At 38.7% G+C, this 15,905-nt stretch overlaps 2 protein-coding genes across 2 annotated transcripts; both read left to right on the top strand.

Moving 5' to 3' along the window:
- Positions 1–2,630: 2,630 nt before the first annotated feature.
- On the top strand, positions 2,631–3,578 carry OR51F2 (olfactory receptor family 51 subfamily F member 2). The gene has a single exon (XM_060605808.1). It carries the CDS (start codon positions 2,631–2,633, stop codon positions 3,576–3,578), a length of 948 nt encoding a protein of 315 aa, XP_060461791.1.
- An 8,932-nt stretch (positions 3,579–12,510) lies between these two features.
- LOC132661352 (olfactory receptor 51A7-like) lies at positions 12,511–13,470 on the top strand. The gene has a single exon (XM_060605805.2). It carries the CDS (start codon positions 12,511–12,513, stop codon positions 13,468–13,470), a length of 960 nt encoding a protein of 319 aa, XP_060461788.2.
- The last annotated feature ends 2,435 nt before the right edge of the window (positions 13,471–15,905 follow it).

Below are 15,905 nucleotides of genomic sequence, written 5' to 3'. Positions count from 1 at the left end.
AGAGAAATGTGGAAATGTGTGACTTTCTCATTTTTATTCAGTCTAAAGGATTGTTTAGAGGATTGTTTTCTTGTTTTTTTTTTTTTTTTCTGGCATAGAGAAGATGCTTAATAAATGGATGTTGTTATTGCTTTGGAGCCCTTGTCCTTTTATATTTATAATATGTTATTATTATTTGTAGGTTAATTTAATAGGCATGGTTAGATAGCATGAAGATCTGAAAGAGATTATTTTGTGCTTAAATAAAGAAGAGGTGGAAGGAGAAAGTCTTTAGAGTTTGAGCAGAAGGGACTTGGTGATTGGGAAAGATGTAAACATACAGGGCAACTCCCAGAGTTATGATTTAGAGAATTGGTTAATTTTGTGAAAATTATAAGCTTTGTTCAGAATATAAAGGATTAAGAACAAGTATAGGGCATAGGGGAAGATGATCAGTTTGGTTTTGAACATAATTGAATTGAACATGAATTGATTTACGCATGAGAAATCCATATGGCAATGTTCAGAAGGAACATCTATCTTCAAGAACTTGGAAACCACAGCTGCCTTCAGATATTATTTGAAATTTTTCATTAAATAAATGAAAGATGAAACTGTGAAAATGGGCAAGATAATTTAAATGACTTGAGAATGGCCAAAAGGCAGATTCCTGAAGGATTCCAAAGTTAAGGTTCTTTGGGTGGGGAGTGGGAAGCCAGAGAGAGAAATTGCTGAGTGGTGGGAGAAAAGTAATAGAGATTAGTGCCAGTACGTGAGGAGAGAAAATTCCCAGAAAGAAAGTATCCTTAGCATAATAGGTAAATGAAAGGATAAATGAAAGGATCACAAAAGTGAGTGAATCAAGGGCTCCTGGGTGGCTTAATCAGTTAAGTATCTGACTCTTGATTTCTGCTCAGGTCATGATCTTACAGTTTGTGAGTTTGAGCCCTGCATCTGGTTCTGTGCTGATAGTGTGGAGACTGCTTGGGATTCTCTCTCCATGTGTCTCTGCCCCTACCCCCATTCACTCTCACTGTCTCTCTCAAAATAAATAAATAAGCTTAAAAAAAAATTAGTAACCAAATCTGGCAATTCTATTTTACTGTTGTTTTCCATAGTGGGTGTAGCCTCAACACTAATTCTCTGGCCCTTTGTGCACACAGACCATCAATGAGATTCTTTTCCCCAGAAGCCTGAAGAGCTTTGTATTTACACCTGAAACTTAAGACTCTACTCCAGAGATGCTACGTTGACCAAAATGTGTCTCTGGAAGGTACAAATTTGAAAAATGTTTGCCAGGGACATTTGTCAGACTGGTTTAGAGATTCCTCCTATGCATTCCTCAGCCTTATTGAATGAAGGAATTGGAGTCTTATATGCAGATTCTGACTTCAGCTTTTCTATTGTCTAACTGTATTATATGGGGAAAATTAATCACTTTAAACATCGTAATAAAAATATTAAGAATGACAACTTTCTATACCTCATTGGATAGTTGTGATGATTGAATGAGATTATGGATATGAAGATGATTGCATTTGGCACATAGTATGTGTTCAAGAAATGATGGCTATTAAGGTTCTTTGTGTTTTAGGAGAAGCCTGTGCTATTTATCAAAATGTAGTGCTTACTGCACTATGTTAAAATAATGGCAAGGTTTATCTTTCTCTCTCCCTCTTTCTTCCTCCTTTCCTCCCTTCCTCTCCTCTATCTCTCAATTTTTCCACCTTCCCTTCCTCCCTCGCTTTCTTTCTTTCTTTCTTTCTTTCTTTCTTTCTTTCTTTCTTCTCTCTCTCCCTTCCTTCCTTCCTTCCTTCCTTCCTTCCTTCCTTCCTTCCTCCTCCCTTCTTCTTCTACCTTAATTATGTATATGGTTTCTCTCAACAATTAGACAGTACTTTATAAAGATAACCTTAGGAGATTTATTTTTGAGTCTTAGTTTCCGTTCTACCTCCTAGAGTTGGTATATGGATGAAATTACATGATGCATATAAAATGTCAAATAACACATAGAACTTTCAACAAATGGGAGTTACAATTATTTTGTTAGGATGGTACTTTGGACCACCTTATAATCACATATATAAACATGTGTGTCTTGGGGTTGTCTTTGGCATTCTTCTGTATATTTCCCAGGACAAAAAATAATAATATCCACATTTCAAATGTGACTTGATTTTTCAGTGCTTTATTTCAGGATTAGTAATTTATTTTCAAAAAATACTTCAAACCATTATATTATTGTATTGTACAGCTGACGCTACTATAACACTGTATGTTAATTATACTTTGGTAAAAAATATTAGAAACCAATTTTCTCATCATATTGTTTAAGTGTTCTACTGGGAACGTTGAGAGGAAAGGATGACTTCATTGTGATGTTTGTTGTCATCAAAGAGAACTATAGATTTAAGAAAAATTAGATGTGGAATAATTCAGGGAATCTTCTCTCTTCAATAAATGAGGAGAAGCATGGAGAGAGGCTTCCAGTACTAGCAAGCTCATAAAAAACCTAAAGTACTTACAAAATCAGCAATAGTAACTCAGTGAATGTTAGAGTGCCAGAAAGATGTTCTAAGTGATGAGCTATATATTTATTATTTATATTATGTTCAGTTATTCAAATATCCCTGTCTTTTCAGTCCCTAATTATGTTGGTCCTCAATAATACCAATGCTCAACTTCTGACCTTCTTCCTGACGGGTATTCCAGGCCTGAGAGCAGCCCAGGTCTGGGTCTCCATCCCTTTTTGTCTCCTGTATGTCATCGCCCTCTCTGGGAACAGCATGATCCTATTTGTGGTCCTCTGTGAGCAGAACCTCCATGAGCCCATGTATTATTTCCTCTCTATGCTTTCAGCCATCGACCTGAGCTTATCCCTGTGCACACTTCCTACTACCCTTGGTGTTTTCTGGTTTGAAGCTCGCGAAATCACCTTAAATGCCTGCATTGCCCAGATGTTCTTTCTCCATGGATTTACTTTCATGGAGTCTGGGGTTCTATTGGCCATGGCCTTTGACCGTTTTGTAGCCATCTGTGATCCACTGAGATATGCCACCATCCTCACCAATGCCAGGATTGCCCAGATTGGGATAAGCATGTTGATAAGGAACGTTGCTGTAATGTTACCAGTGGTGCTCTTTGTCAAGAGGCTGTCCTTCTGCCGTGCTGTGGCCCTTTCACATTCTTACTGCTACCATGTTGATCTCATTCAACTCTCATGCACAGATAACAGAATCAACAGCATCCTTGGTCTGTTTGCACTTTTTTCCACGACGGGGTTTGATTGTCCTTGCATCTTGATCTCCTATGTCCTGATCATTCGATCTGTTCTCAACATTGCCTCCTCTGAGGGGAGGCAAAAAGCCTTCAACACCTGCATATCCCACATCAGCGCTGTTGCCATCTTCTACATCCCTCTCATCAGCTTGTCTCTTGTCCATCGCTATGGCCATTCAGCACCTCTGTTTGTCCACACCATCATGGCCAATGTCTTCCTTCTCATCCCTCCTGTGCTCAACCCTATCATCTACAGTGTGAAGACTAAGCAGATTCGAAAGGCTATTGTCAAGGTCTTAATTCAGAAGCAACAAATTTAATCATTAGTAATCTCAGAGTAGAGACAAAGCCATTTATGAATGAATGCCTTGGTAGAATGGTGTAATTATCCACAAATGGCCTACATGTGCTTTCAACAACCTAAACTATGCAACTTATAGGTTGTGTGATATTTGCTTAGTTTCCTTGTCAGTAATTCCACATTAATGTTGCCTAAATTTTGTTTCATTTTCAATGTAAAGTGAGATATGTATGTAAACAACTATTCATATGTGCAAGTAGTATGTGTCCTGAATAAAATGTTCGTTCAGACTGCATACGATAAGTCCAGATTTAATGTAGGAAACTTTGTTAATAAACCGATTGTTCTTTTCTAAATGATATAAAAAAGATAATTTATAATTTGATGTTTTTCTTCTTAAAATTCTTGATTAACTACAAAAATAGCCATTCTATAGAGTGAATCTTATAAGCATATCAATGCAATTCAACATTGGATAATATATAGGTAGTTCTTTTACCCTCTATTATGTGTAGGAGTATATCTAATGCACATACAAAATGTCATATCAAGTGCTCAGGATCAGTTCCTACTGCTGTTAGCTGAACATTAAAAGTTGGTAATAACATTACTAAACCCAGGAGTGAGGATTACACAGTTTTCCTAAGATTAGCGTCGGTAAGAAGGAACTCATACTCTTGGCTCTTTCTTTATCCTCATCTCTGCCATTATTACTCTATCTGTGGGCCCTCTGAATCAGAAGTAGTATAGCCAAAGCTTGCTGATATTTACACATAGGTTCTTTCTTTCTGATTGTTGAGTTCCTCCTCTGAGATGGGTACTGTTTTGTGGATATTAGCATGAGATGCAATATGTCTACTTCAATATGTATTTCATATACATCTTCTACAGACTACCTTATCTCTTTTCTTTTAAGTTTGCTAGTTACATTCACTGGCCAGCTATCCAAGCCCTTCAACAAAGTACAGAAGTCCATGTATATCCACATACCTCAGACAACCTCTCTTTTTACATGAAGTTAACAACCAAGGGCACTGTCCATTAAGGGGATTTTCCTTCAGCATTCTTTTTTTTTTTTTTTTTTTTTTTTTTTTTGTGGCCTCCCATATGTGAAGGTATTGTGCTACTGTATTCTACTTCTGGTTAGTGCCAACTTGCCCACTAATCCATCCATGAACCGAGCCTGAATATTTTCCTTCTTTTCCATTAACGTATCAGAAACCTTCAGTGAGGCCATGAATGGGAATTAATGGAGAGCATCTATATATCAGTGATAAGTGTCATGGGATCCTGGGACAACTATTCATAAACTTTACTTGTGCTTGTTTTGACTTTGTACTTTGTCTTCCCTACAATAAAGGTGCAAACTTTACAGATGAGAGTTTTCCCAGCTCATAAATGTAATATAACCAATTATATACTTAGGAACCTGGAGAATAAGCACAGGTATGAAAATCACTGGGCTCACTTGGAGACAAAATTTGCCCAAAATTCCATTAATCATCTTACCCCAATAATCTCATACTTTAATCAAAAAAGAGCATAATGTTATGTTTGGTTGCTTATTATCAGTGAGAGATTGTATCCTATATCCAATAGTTCTCAAAGGTTTTGGGTATTCTCCTTTCCTTAATGAACATTTGTAAATGGACATAGGTCCATTTTGGAAAAGATATAGATAATTTGTATTGCATGTTTCCAGTAGCATAGCAGGTTATTTCATCAGGGACACCAAGATTCATGTTCAGTTAATGGGCTCTGGATATGTGCAGCAACTTAAATCTTTAAATAGGTGAAGCAACTTAAATCTTTAAGTTTCCTATTAGGGTGGTTGATGTCAGCCTGATGCTCAGAAGCTCTTTATTTTAAATGCATGTCAATTAGCTCCCAGTTACTGTCCATTGCGCTCATCTTCAGAAACATTATCATCTATTGCAATAGGTCACTATGGGTCCTGTCACCCTGATTGCCATTTTACCTTTGCTATTCTCTACAGTAATTATATTTACCTTATGATTTTAAGTCCTTCCATGTGTCTCAGGATCACTTCATCTTCATTGTCAGTAGGGAGGCCAGTTCCACAGGGGCAGATTTCATTGCCAAGTCTAGGCTGCAGTGCATAGCAATCACCGAACTATTCAAAGATACCAAATACCCTCTTACAAATGCGTTCTTTATTGCCTTAGTGAAGGAGTGTCCTCTCTTTTCTCCCAGAGAAAATAATCATGTAATAAATTCTCTGGTCCTACATGATAAATCCATTCTAACATGTCTACCTCTTTGAGATTTCTATAGTCTATATTTTGCAAAGAAGATCTGACATCTCTATCTAATTTGCTATAGGTAATCATCATGTTCAAGTTTCAATCAACCATCCCAGCAGTGCATTATCACAGTTGCTAGGTATCCTTGATATAATGTTAAACCTCAAATCATAGATGAGTATCCTCTGTCAATAATGTCAAATTGTTTGTGTCAAATTCTTCTCTATCTTAATTAATATTTATGTCACTAGCCACTTCCTATGCTAACTTACATCTAATACCTTCGAGATATACTCCTATAGGTATTCATTTGATTCTAGTTAGTACAATCAGGTAGGCTTTGCAATGATGTCACTGGTTAAACTATTTTCTCCCCAAATGTTAATAACATTTCCCTGCTCAAGCTTTACTGAAATCAGACTGGTTATTGGCTTTGGTACAGTGAGAAGCGATGGGGCAAGATCTTGCATAGGAAAAGCATTGTAAAGCATTGTCCTCAGGTTTGGTTTTTGTAAGGTTTCTGTATAAGGTAAAATAAATATCATCTGTAAATCTTCTCATGAGAGGGGAACTCCTTTGGCTAACATGGAATATTCAAAATTTCCAAGATTTTTAGGCTTATACACTCAAATGTTAATATCCCAGCAGTGAGGATCATACCACTTCCCCATTTTTTTATTCCCAGTATTTTTCAGTGTTACAACTTTATAAAAGAAGATTTATCAAAACTGAGCATTCAATTTGCCTTGCAGTTCTGTTACTCTTTCAGTTAAATCATGTGCTGGATTTTTAGAAGTATATGATCTTTGGCTGAAGGAGATAAAGATTTCCTTAAATGTTCCTATAGGGGGCATTCTGACTTTCACAGCATGTCCTGAGTTGTCAATTGGCTGTCCTAATCTAATCATTTTCTATTTAAGGTTTCTAATGCAGATACACAACAGTTATCCCATCTCATAATCTTTATAGTTAATGTTTTTTAGGTACAAATGAGAGATTGGATTCAATGTCCATAGTCACCATGTAACCTAACATCTCCCTTCCACCTGAATCTCATCCAACCAACCACAAGTGACAGTCATAGTAATTTTGATGCCATTGCATGTCAGGAATCATTGTAAGCCCACTGACCACTGGCAATAGAGCCTTAGTTGTCAGTTGACCATGCTATTGTAATGTGATTCCAGGGAGCATGAGTGAGGGATAGCTGATGTCAAAAAAGGAAAGACAGTGAGATGATACAAAAATTTATTATTGATTTGGACACTGCATTATCCAGACTCCAATCAAGAGACAGAGACCACATAATTATTTGAGAAGAAAAAGTTTAATAAAGAAGTAGATTAACAGGGAAGTAGATTAGCAGGGAAGTTGGCTAGTAAGAGTTAAAAGATGAGAAGAGGATATAAGGAGTAACCACCCTTCCTAGGGTAGAGATGGAACATTCAAGAAAGAGCCCTCTTCTCCTTCCTGTAAGCTTGTGAAGTTATAAGGTGTCTATTGATGAAGCTTGCAAAAAATCTTCCCTCTGGGAGTTCCAAGGAAGGTGCCAACTCTCTGAACTCTAGGTGCCAGACAAGCTTATGACTGCTGGACACTGCTGGAACTGGGATATGGATAGAGTACCCTTTATAGGATTATAATGCATTTCCATGTGAGGCTCAGGCTGGGGTAGCTCCAGGCTGCCCTTTTGGGATGAGGGTTGGGTGGCCAGCTTGCTAACTAGATAGCCCTATGTTGCCCTAATTTATATACACATACCCAGGGCTAAGGAGAAGATGTAGGAGATTCTCCTTCAGCTAGAGTGCTGCTCCATACTGTCTGGGCCGCTGGTTATGTCACTGTTTTCCCAGTGAGTAGCTGGAGAACAAGCTCAGTAGCTAATTCTGGAAGAAACTGTGCACCACTGGAACCAAGCACTGAAGCAATCACACAGTGCCAAGCAATGGAAAAACAACATGTTCTGTGGGAATCCAGCCAACAAGCCACACAGAAACCAAGAAGAGAAAACCCCTTCTCCCTACAGTGTTCCTCCACTACTTTCCACTAACCAGTCTTAATAATGTGCCAGCTGACAAAAGAGAAATATTTACAGAGTCCAACACCATCATCATAGAGTAGGCAAAAGGCACTTTGGAGCTGAGAGATGGTAAATCAAGAATGAGCCAGACATCATTATGGACGACTATTGACCATTCCTGCAGACCCATCTCTGAAGCCTTACTTATCAAATATGTCTCATGACAGTCAATCCAGGAAAATAAGGAGGGGAACAATAATCCATTGGATCACATTTACCATTGGTCAAAGTTTATCCTATGAGCTGTTAATTCCATCATACTTCCTCACATGTATGAACACCAAGTGAGTATCTGAGAATGTGTCATGACTTGGTGTCAGTCCTGGGACAAGAATAAAGAGGTGCACAGTGCAGGCCTAAGGCAAGGGATTATCATGTTCTCCCTGTGTGAAGCCAGCCAATGATTGATGAGCCCAGTTGTTGCAACAGTGACAGGACAATGAGGTCAAAGGATTTGAAGTGGTTCACTATAAGAAGCTGATTCACCACATAAACTCAAACCCTGATGTTCTGGCCTGGAGAGCTTGTAGGCTGACAAGGGATTGGTTGCCTCTGAGTGAGGTTTGAGCCATCTCTCCTGTTGAAAAGTCAGTCCCCTTGTTCTTTTCTGGTACAAGATCTACTCTCCATTTAATTCTATAAATCAGTTGGTGGCATACTTACCAACTTCTATTTCTTTACCTTTTTTAACCTCAGGTAGAGAAGGGAAATGGTTCAGAAAAGGGTTTTCATGGGCTAAATGTTTTAGAAAGGATGGAGTCAGATCCAGGACAATGGGGAAATTTCTACAAGCATATCAAGCACATAGATGTGGTCTCAGAGAGGGCCAATGAGAGAAACTCCTTTTATTTTTTTTAAGTTGGGCTGTGGAGCTTGAGCTCATGACCCTGCGATCAAGAGCTGAGCTGAGATCAAGAGTTGGACACTTAACCAACTCAGCTACCCAGGCACCCCAGGAGAAACTCCTTTTATAGGGAATATAAATTCCCTATAATTCATAGCTTTGTACATTAAAATTGTCATATTAACAATAAAAAGAGGAAAAAAGAAGGGAAGAAATGGAGAAGGAGGGGTTGGGGCAGCAATTTGAATTGGAGAATGAAAAGCAGGAGGAAGATAATACATTTTATTTAATTTTTCACCTATATTTTCTTAGGTAAATTTGCCTTTTACCTAAATTTATCCCTTCTAAGGACAGAGTTCTCAATGCCATGCATCCTGAAAAGAACAAAGCACTAATTTTTTTTTTAGTTCCAGCTGCTTTTCTTCCTGGTGATCTTAAAGCTTTCTGGACCTACAGTTCAAGGAGTGTTCAACTCAGAATGATGCAGATATATGTCAAGGAACAATGGGAGGATGTAGACATAATTGAACCATGTAACTCCATTATGATCCTAGATAGATGCTGGATTAAGCATAAGAATTTATTTTACTTCGTCTAATGTTCTGACTATAATATATATTTTGAAATGTGGAAAATCAATATGAATAGGTTAGAGCCCTCTTTTCTCCACTTTTCTGCCTGACCTACTCTGATGACTATAGCTCTTACCTCTAGCACATCCTCTTTTATATTAACCTGAAGACCAGTGTGATCATTGCTGGTCTATGCAAATTGGTTCATTTATCGGTCGTTACTTTGTTTCAAGTCAAAGGTGTTTGCTAGATCTAATTTTCTGTTCTCTCTCTGAGAACCACATGTCCTCCTACAACATGCACCAGAATTATACTTTTTATTTATTTCCAATTTTCAAAGTTGAGGCTGAATAAAAATTGATAGTTCTTCTGAAATTGAGGGCCTAAGATACCAGAATCTTGTGATTCTGGGCTTTTCTTTCTCTTATGTGAGATTAAATGCCTTCAATGTCTGATAAATATGAAGGGACTGGATATAAGACAGTGAAGAAAGGAGTCAATGATAAATTTGAGAGCTTGTGACCTACCTAAATCCACTCACATTTAAAATAAAAGTAGACATTGTGATGACCAAACAGAAAATATCTGTTGGTACAATTCCACATAAGGTCTGTGATAGTCTTAGATTGAGTTTACTAAGGCCTACACTTAATCTTGGAGCCATAGCTGGATATAGGCGACCTTACCAATGTCTGAGACAAACTGTCCTCAAAGTCTGCACCTGATGTAGGAACAGCATCTCAAGCATTAATTAAATCTACAACTGTGAGTCTGAGCCTGCTCTCTGCATTTCTTGGGAGAGCAGGTTATAGATAGATGTAATGAAGCTAGAGAGTCATTGTTCCTAGGGGAGTAGGTGTCTGTTAATTCTCAGGAGGATGTGCCTATGCTAGGGAAGAGTACGAGGGTATATATAAGGATATGGATTCCCAACATGGTGCTGGAGCAGAGAAGTTATAGAACCTGGAAGAATTTGAAAACTTTTCACCCTTGCTCTGGGGTAAGGAACCCAGGAGCCTAGTAGGTGTCCTAGAGACTCAAATTGAATTTCCCTCAGTTTATTTTATGTTTCCCAATGAAAACTCTGCAATTTATAGAGTTCAACCTTATGGCTTTGAAATGGTTGTAGGTAAAATGCTTCATGGCTTCTTCAGCCTAAGAGATCAAGCTGCATTTGGGACAGCATTGAAAGCTGAAAAGATTAGAGAACATATGTGGGATGGGGTACATCTTTATATTGGCATGATGGACACAGTTGAAAAGACAATGATGCCAGTAGTAACTAATTTGTTTAGTTACTTGATTTAGGCTGGCAGCTTTTCAAAAAATAACTCAGACATGGAATCTTAGAAATGACCATTTTAAGGTCACCTTTTGAACAAGAATGGATAGTGTATTATCACCTTTCTCCCTGTGAATCCCATTCCCCTGACAAGAGCCGAGTGTCACATGCACTATTGGGGTTTTTCTGGTTTAGAGCTGCTAAAAGGAGGGTTGCCCAAGGTGTGAGTGATGCTGACACCAAGAACATGAGCAGGATCAAGTCCAAATACCAGAGGTAAGAACCTGAATTGGTCAGCAATCTAAAAGGTAGACATTGAATAGCCAAGAGAAATGGTAAGCCAAAAGAAATCCAAGAACAGGGAAAGAAGGACAAGAACCGTGGCCATTCTGAACGGGGCCACTAGCGATTGAATGGAACCAATGTGAGTGTTTCAAACACCTACAAATGACGACTGTCTTATGTTATTCACTACAAGGAAACCCACCACATTTGAAAGGCTGAGGTGAAATGGACACTCAGTACTGAAATATGTTCTCATCACTTCTGCATATGACACACCCTACACACCACAAACCTTACAGTCCCTATCTTGAGTCAAGTGGAGGCAAAGGTCCTTTAAAATTTTAGTAGCAGAGAAAAAGACTAGTAAGTGTCCTCCCCTTCTTCAGTGCTATTTCCACCCCTCACCTTGTAATTTCTTCCATCTGGATACAATTCATTCTTTCTCTACCCTTGCCAGGAAATGCTCATAAACCCTCCATGAAAGGACAAATACTTGTGGCCTGGCCATTCCCTTCTCACCGCTTCTTGTGGTCTTCTAGCTGGAAGCTCACCACTTAGGGGATGATAGCTGGTGTCCGAGGAGTCCTTCCTCTGCTCCCTGAGGTGCTGTGCTCACTCAAACTGCCTCAGGCTACAGTAATGTGCTGGCATATAGTGTTTCAACCTGGAGATCTCTTGGTGATTTATGGTTCTGGAAGTGGTGTTGTATAAGACAATTAGGAGGGGGTAGAATTAAAAGAATATAAGAAAGTACTGAGCATCACCCTCCATTTCCAAAGTTCTGATGGGAAAATTTAAAACATTTTGTATATTTGCTTCATGTGTTATTGGCTTCTTAAAAATGAAAATAAAACATTACTCTTAAATTTGAAGTTCCCTTTGACACATACTCCATTTCCACCATGCTCATTGTACTGTGATTTTTTGTGTGTGTACACACATGTGCACACACATGTGTGCTTGTATGCATAATTTTCTAGTACAGGGGTCAACAAACTTTTTCTGTAAATGGCCAGGAAGTAAATATTTTAGACTTTTCAGGCCATGTATTTGTCTCTGTCCTATATGTTTTTTTCTTCTTTTTTTCTTTTGATACAACACTTTAAAATATTTTTTAAATTCTCACAGGTTGAATTTGGCTCTGCAAATTAGTTTCCCAAACTCTGTGGTAGGTCAATTTTATATTTTCACACACATGTATCATGAACAATAATATGTTAGGCCTCCTTTAACTCCTGCTACTGTAGCATCTGTGATTTGTATGAATATATGAGCATTGACCACATCCAAGATGTTATAGATTTTCCAGACTGCAATATGTTCCAACTTAGTTTACTTGATGCATAAATCTTAAAAAGTGGTGTTTTTTTAAAAAGGTTATCAAACACCTTGTTGCTTCCAAGCTATAAGGAAGAAAGGTAGACTTGAAGGTCTCAAATGAATATCATGAAGAACCTATTTAAATCGACTCTGTATTTTTCTTTATATAGAAAAAGTTACATTATTGCTTGATACCTAAGGATGAGCTATACTTAATTTAACTGACAACTGAACTTAATTGTGTTCAGTACACACAACTAAGAGAATTTGTTGTTGATGTTATTTATCTACCAGGAGCATATAAATGAGAGACCTATTTGTAATGTTTTCTCTTAATACCTCAGAAGTTGAAATCTCCACCTTCCTGTTGGTTGGGATCCCAGGGTTTGAGAGTGTACACATTTGGATCTCCATCCCCATCTGCTTTATGTACCTCCTGGCCACCCTGGGCAACTGCACCACCCTGTTTGTCATCAGGACAGAGTCTTCCCTGCATGAGCCTGTGTACTATTTCCTCTCCATGCTGGCCTTATCTGACCTGGGCTTGTCTTTGTCTTCTCTTCCCTCTATGCTGAGGATCTTCTTGTTCAATGCCATGGAGATTTCTGCTGATGCATGTATTGCCCAGGAATTTTTCATCCATGGATTCACAGGCATGGAATCCTCAATGCTCTTGATCATGTCCTTTGATTGCTTTCCAGCCATTTTCAACCCTCTAAGGTATAATTCCATTCTTACCAGCTCCAGAATTTTGCATCGTGGGCTGATATTTGATATTAAAAGCATTCTACTAGTTCTTCCTCTTCCTTTCACTTTAAATAGACTCAGATACTGTAATAAACACCTGCTCTCACACTTCTACTGTCTCCACCAGGATGTCATGAAACTGGCCTGCTCTGACAATAGGGTTAACTTTTACTATGGTCTGTTTGTCTCACTCTGCATGATGTCAGACAGTGTTTTCATTGCTGTTTCCTATGTGTTCAACCTGAAGACTGTATTGGGTATTGCATCCCATGGGGAGCAAGTTAAAGCTCTTAATACCTGCGTGTCCCACATCTGTGCTGTGCTCATCTTCTTTGTGCCCATCATCACCTTGGCTACCATACATCACTTTGCCAAGCATAAATCCCCTTTGGCTATGATTCTGATAGCTGATGCATTCTTGTTGGTACCACCTTTGATGAATCCCATTGTGTATTGTGTAAAAAGTTGGCAGATTAGAGTAAAAGTCCTGGAAAAACTGAGTCTAAAGTCTAAATGATGGGGCAGAGGTAGAAGTTCCATTTTCTCTACAATAAATTGTCTTAGGAGCAGGGCAATATTTCTTTCAAAGAGGAGATATTTCCTTTTACTTCATAGCCCTTAAATGATATTAATTAATTCATTAATCAATCAATCAATCCCTAAAGGGGACCTAATATACCACAGCAAATCTGCTTTTAGGGAAGAGGAGGCCTGCATTTCATAGCGTATGTAGGAATGCTTTTGTTATTGCTTGGGGGATTGATGGCATCTATCCTCAGGTATGAATTATGAGCAAGAATCCAGAGGAGCTTCTAAGGAGGAAGTATGATCAGTGGCCCTAAACTGTGGTGGGTGGAACTCTGCAAGGTTTTGGAGCAATTTAGCATCTTCATATTTGCTTCCCTTATTTAATTCTTTTTTTGTGATTTACATTAAGCCCTTTATAATGTGTCTAAGTTGGCTTAAGTATGTTTTTTTCCTTGCCACTTAAAGTGTGGTCGAATGTTCAGTGGCAGCGTCTCACCTGGAAAGTAACTAGCTGCAAGCCTATTAAGTCAGAATCTGCATTTTAGCAAGATCTTAGATGATTTGTATGAACATTAATGTTTGAGTTGAAAAAAAAACCTTTTTGGGGCAATGTGAAAAGGGAACCTAGAGAGTATGTCTTCTGCTGAAGCCAAATTGGGGAAATTGTAGGAGGAAATTATAGGTGGTAATTGGCATTTGGCAACATTTGTAGTAAAAGCAAGGGGCTGAGTCCTCGGAGCACAGTGGACGGAGACCCAGAGACATCTCCAACATCATACATATGTCTTTCTTATGGACTACATTGTGAATTTCTACAACGAAAGAGTTGTGAGTTATTCAACTTTATTTTTTTTTTTTTTTTTTTTTTTTTTTTTTTTAAATTTTTTTTTTTTTTTTTTAACGTTTATTTATTTTTGAGACAGAGTGAGACAGAGCATGAACGGGGGAGGGGCAGAGAGAGAGGGAGACACAGAATCAGAAGCAGGCTCCAGGCTCTGAGCCATCAGCCCAGAGCCCGACGCGGGGCTCGAACTCACGGACCATGAGATCGTGACCTGGGCCGAAGTCGGACGTCTAACCGACTGAGCCACCCAGGCGCCCCGAGTTATTCAACTTTAGAAGTCTCCTCACAATAAAATTCCTTGTTCATAGTATGCACTTGGTAGATGTATATCAATTTGAACTGAAAGAATAGTTCAAAGTTTTGCTGGGGTGGGAATTCAGGGGTGAATCAGGGCAGTCGTAACCTAGACTCAACTCACCTCTGCACTTTCTGCACCTCTTACCAGGGAGTTAACATTGTCAAGAGATATAAGGGTCCTTTGTGAGAGAAAGAATTTAGGGCAGCCCATAATGCCTTTAGGTGAAATAATAGCTGTCAAGCCACAACACAGAATCTGCACCACTGTGGCCAAACAGACCTTGAAACAAGTTTCTTATCCAAGCCTCCCTGTATCCACCTATCATCTCCTGGCCCTGTAAATGGAGCCAGATTAGAGCCCTTTAAAGACATCCTATTAAGAAAGTGTCAACAAAGAAGCTTTAGGGGCTACAAGGACGATGCCATCTTGATTTAGGGGATCAGAGTCCAGGGCTACTATTAATCAATGAGAAATAACATAACTCCAGACAGGGGATTTAGAAGCCAACCCATAGAAGAAAGGGTAAAAAGACCCTATCAGGGATAACATGTCCTCTAAACCATTTAGTGTGATAACTTAGTCCTGCAAGGGAGGTGGCAAGATGACTAAAAAAGCTCAAGACTGAGGTCAAGACTCAGTCCTCTGGTTTCAGCTCTGCCATTTCCTAGCTATGTGACCTTGAGAAAATTACTTTCTATGTGTTGTGTATTATATTTCATATGTACTTTGAAATTAAAGGGGATAATTCCTTCTTTCTTCATTGTCTGAATTAATATGTTAATCTTTTTAAGAGCCATACAATCCAAATATGGTCTTCAGACGGATTTGTTTAGACAAGAGTGTTTAGATGAGTTCATATAAAAAATAGAGATTTATGAGTTATCTTAAAAGTAGGAAGATATGGCAATACTAGGCCTACATTCCCACATGGAAAAACTCAGTAGGAACACACTGAGAAGTGTTGGCCCTTATACAGACCCCACTACTCACAGTCTGAGTATGTGTTTGCTCCATTTACTGCTATCATGACCTTGTTCTTCTAGGTATTTGAACTTAAGATCCCTGTTACAAATTCTTTTTTTTACGTTTATTTATTTTTGAGAGAGAGGGAAAGAGAGAGAGAGAACACACATAAGAGAGTGTGAGAAGGGGAGGGGCAGAGAGAAAGGGACACAGAGAACTCAAAGCATGATCAACACTGTCAGCGCAGGACTTGAACCCATGAACCCTGAGATCATGACCTGAGCTAAAATCAAGAGACAGATGCTCAACTGACTGAGCC

The sequence above is a fragment of the Panthera onca genome, chromosome D1 (assembly GCF_046562875.1).
Source record: "Panthera onca isolate mPanOnc1 chromosome D1, mPanOnc1 haplotype 2, whole genome shotgun sequence".
Taxonomy (NCBI): domain Eukaryota; kingdom Metazoa; phylum Chordata; class Mammalia; order Carnivora; family Felidae; genus Panthera; species Panthera onca.
This window is presented reverse-complemented; position numbering and strand designations above follow the sequence as displayed.

Bases quoted from the DNA above. Each gene is read 5' to 3' on its own strand.
- OR51F2 (XM_060605808.1), top strand. From the start codon at position 2,631: ATGTTGGTCCTCAATAATACCAATGCTCAACTTCTGACCTTCTTCCTG.
- LOC132661352 (XM_060605805.2), top strand. From the start codon at position 12,511: ATGAGAGACCTATTTGTAATGTTTTCTCTTAATACCTCAGAAGTTGAA.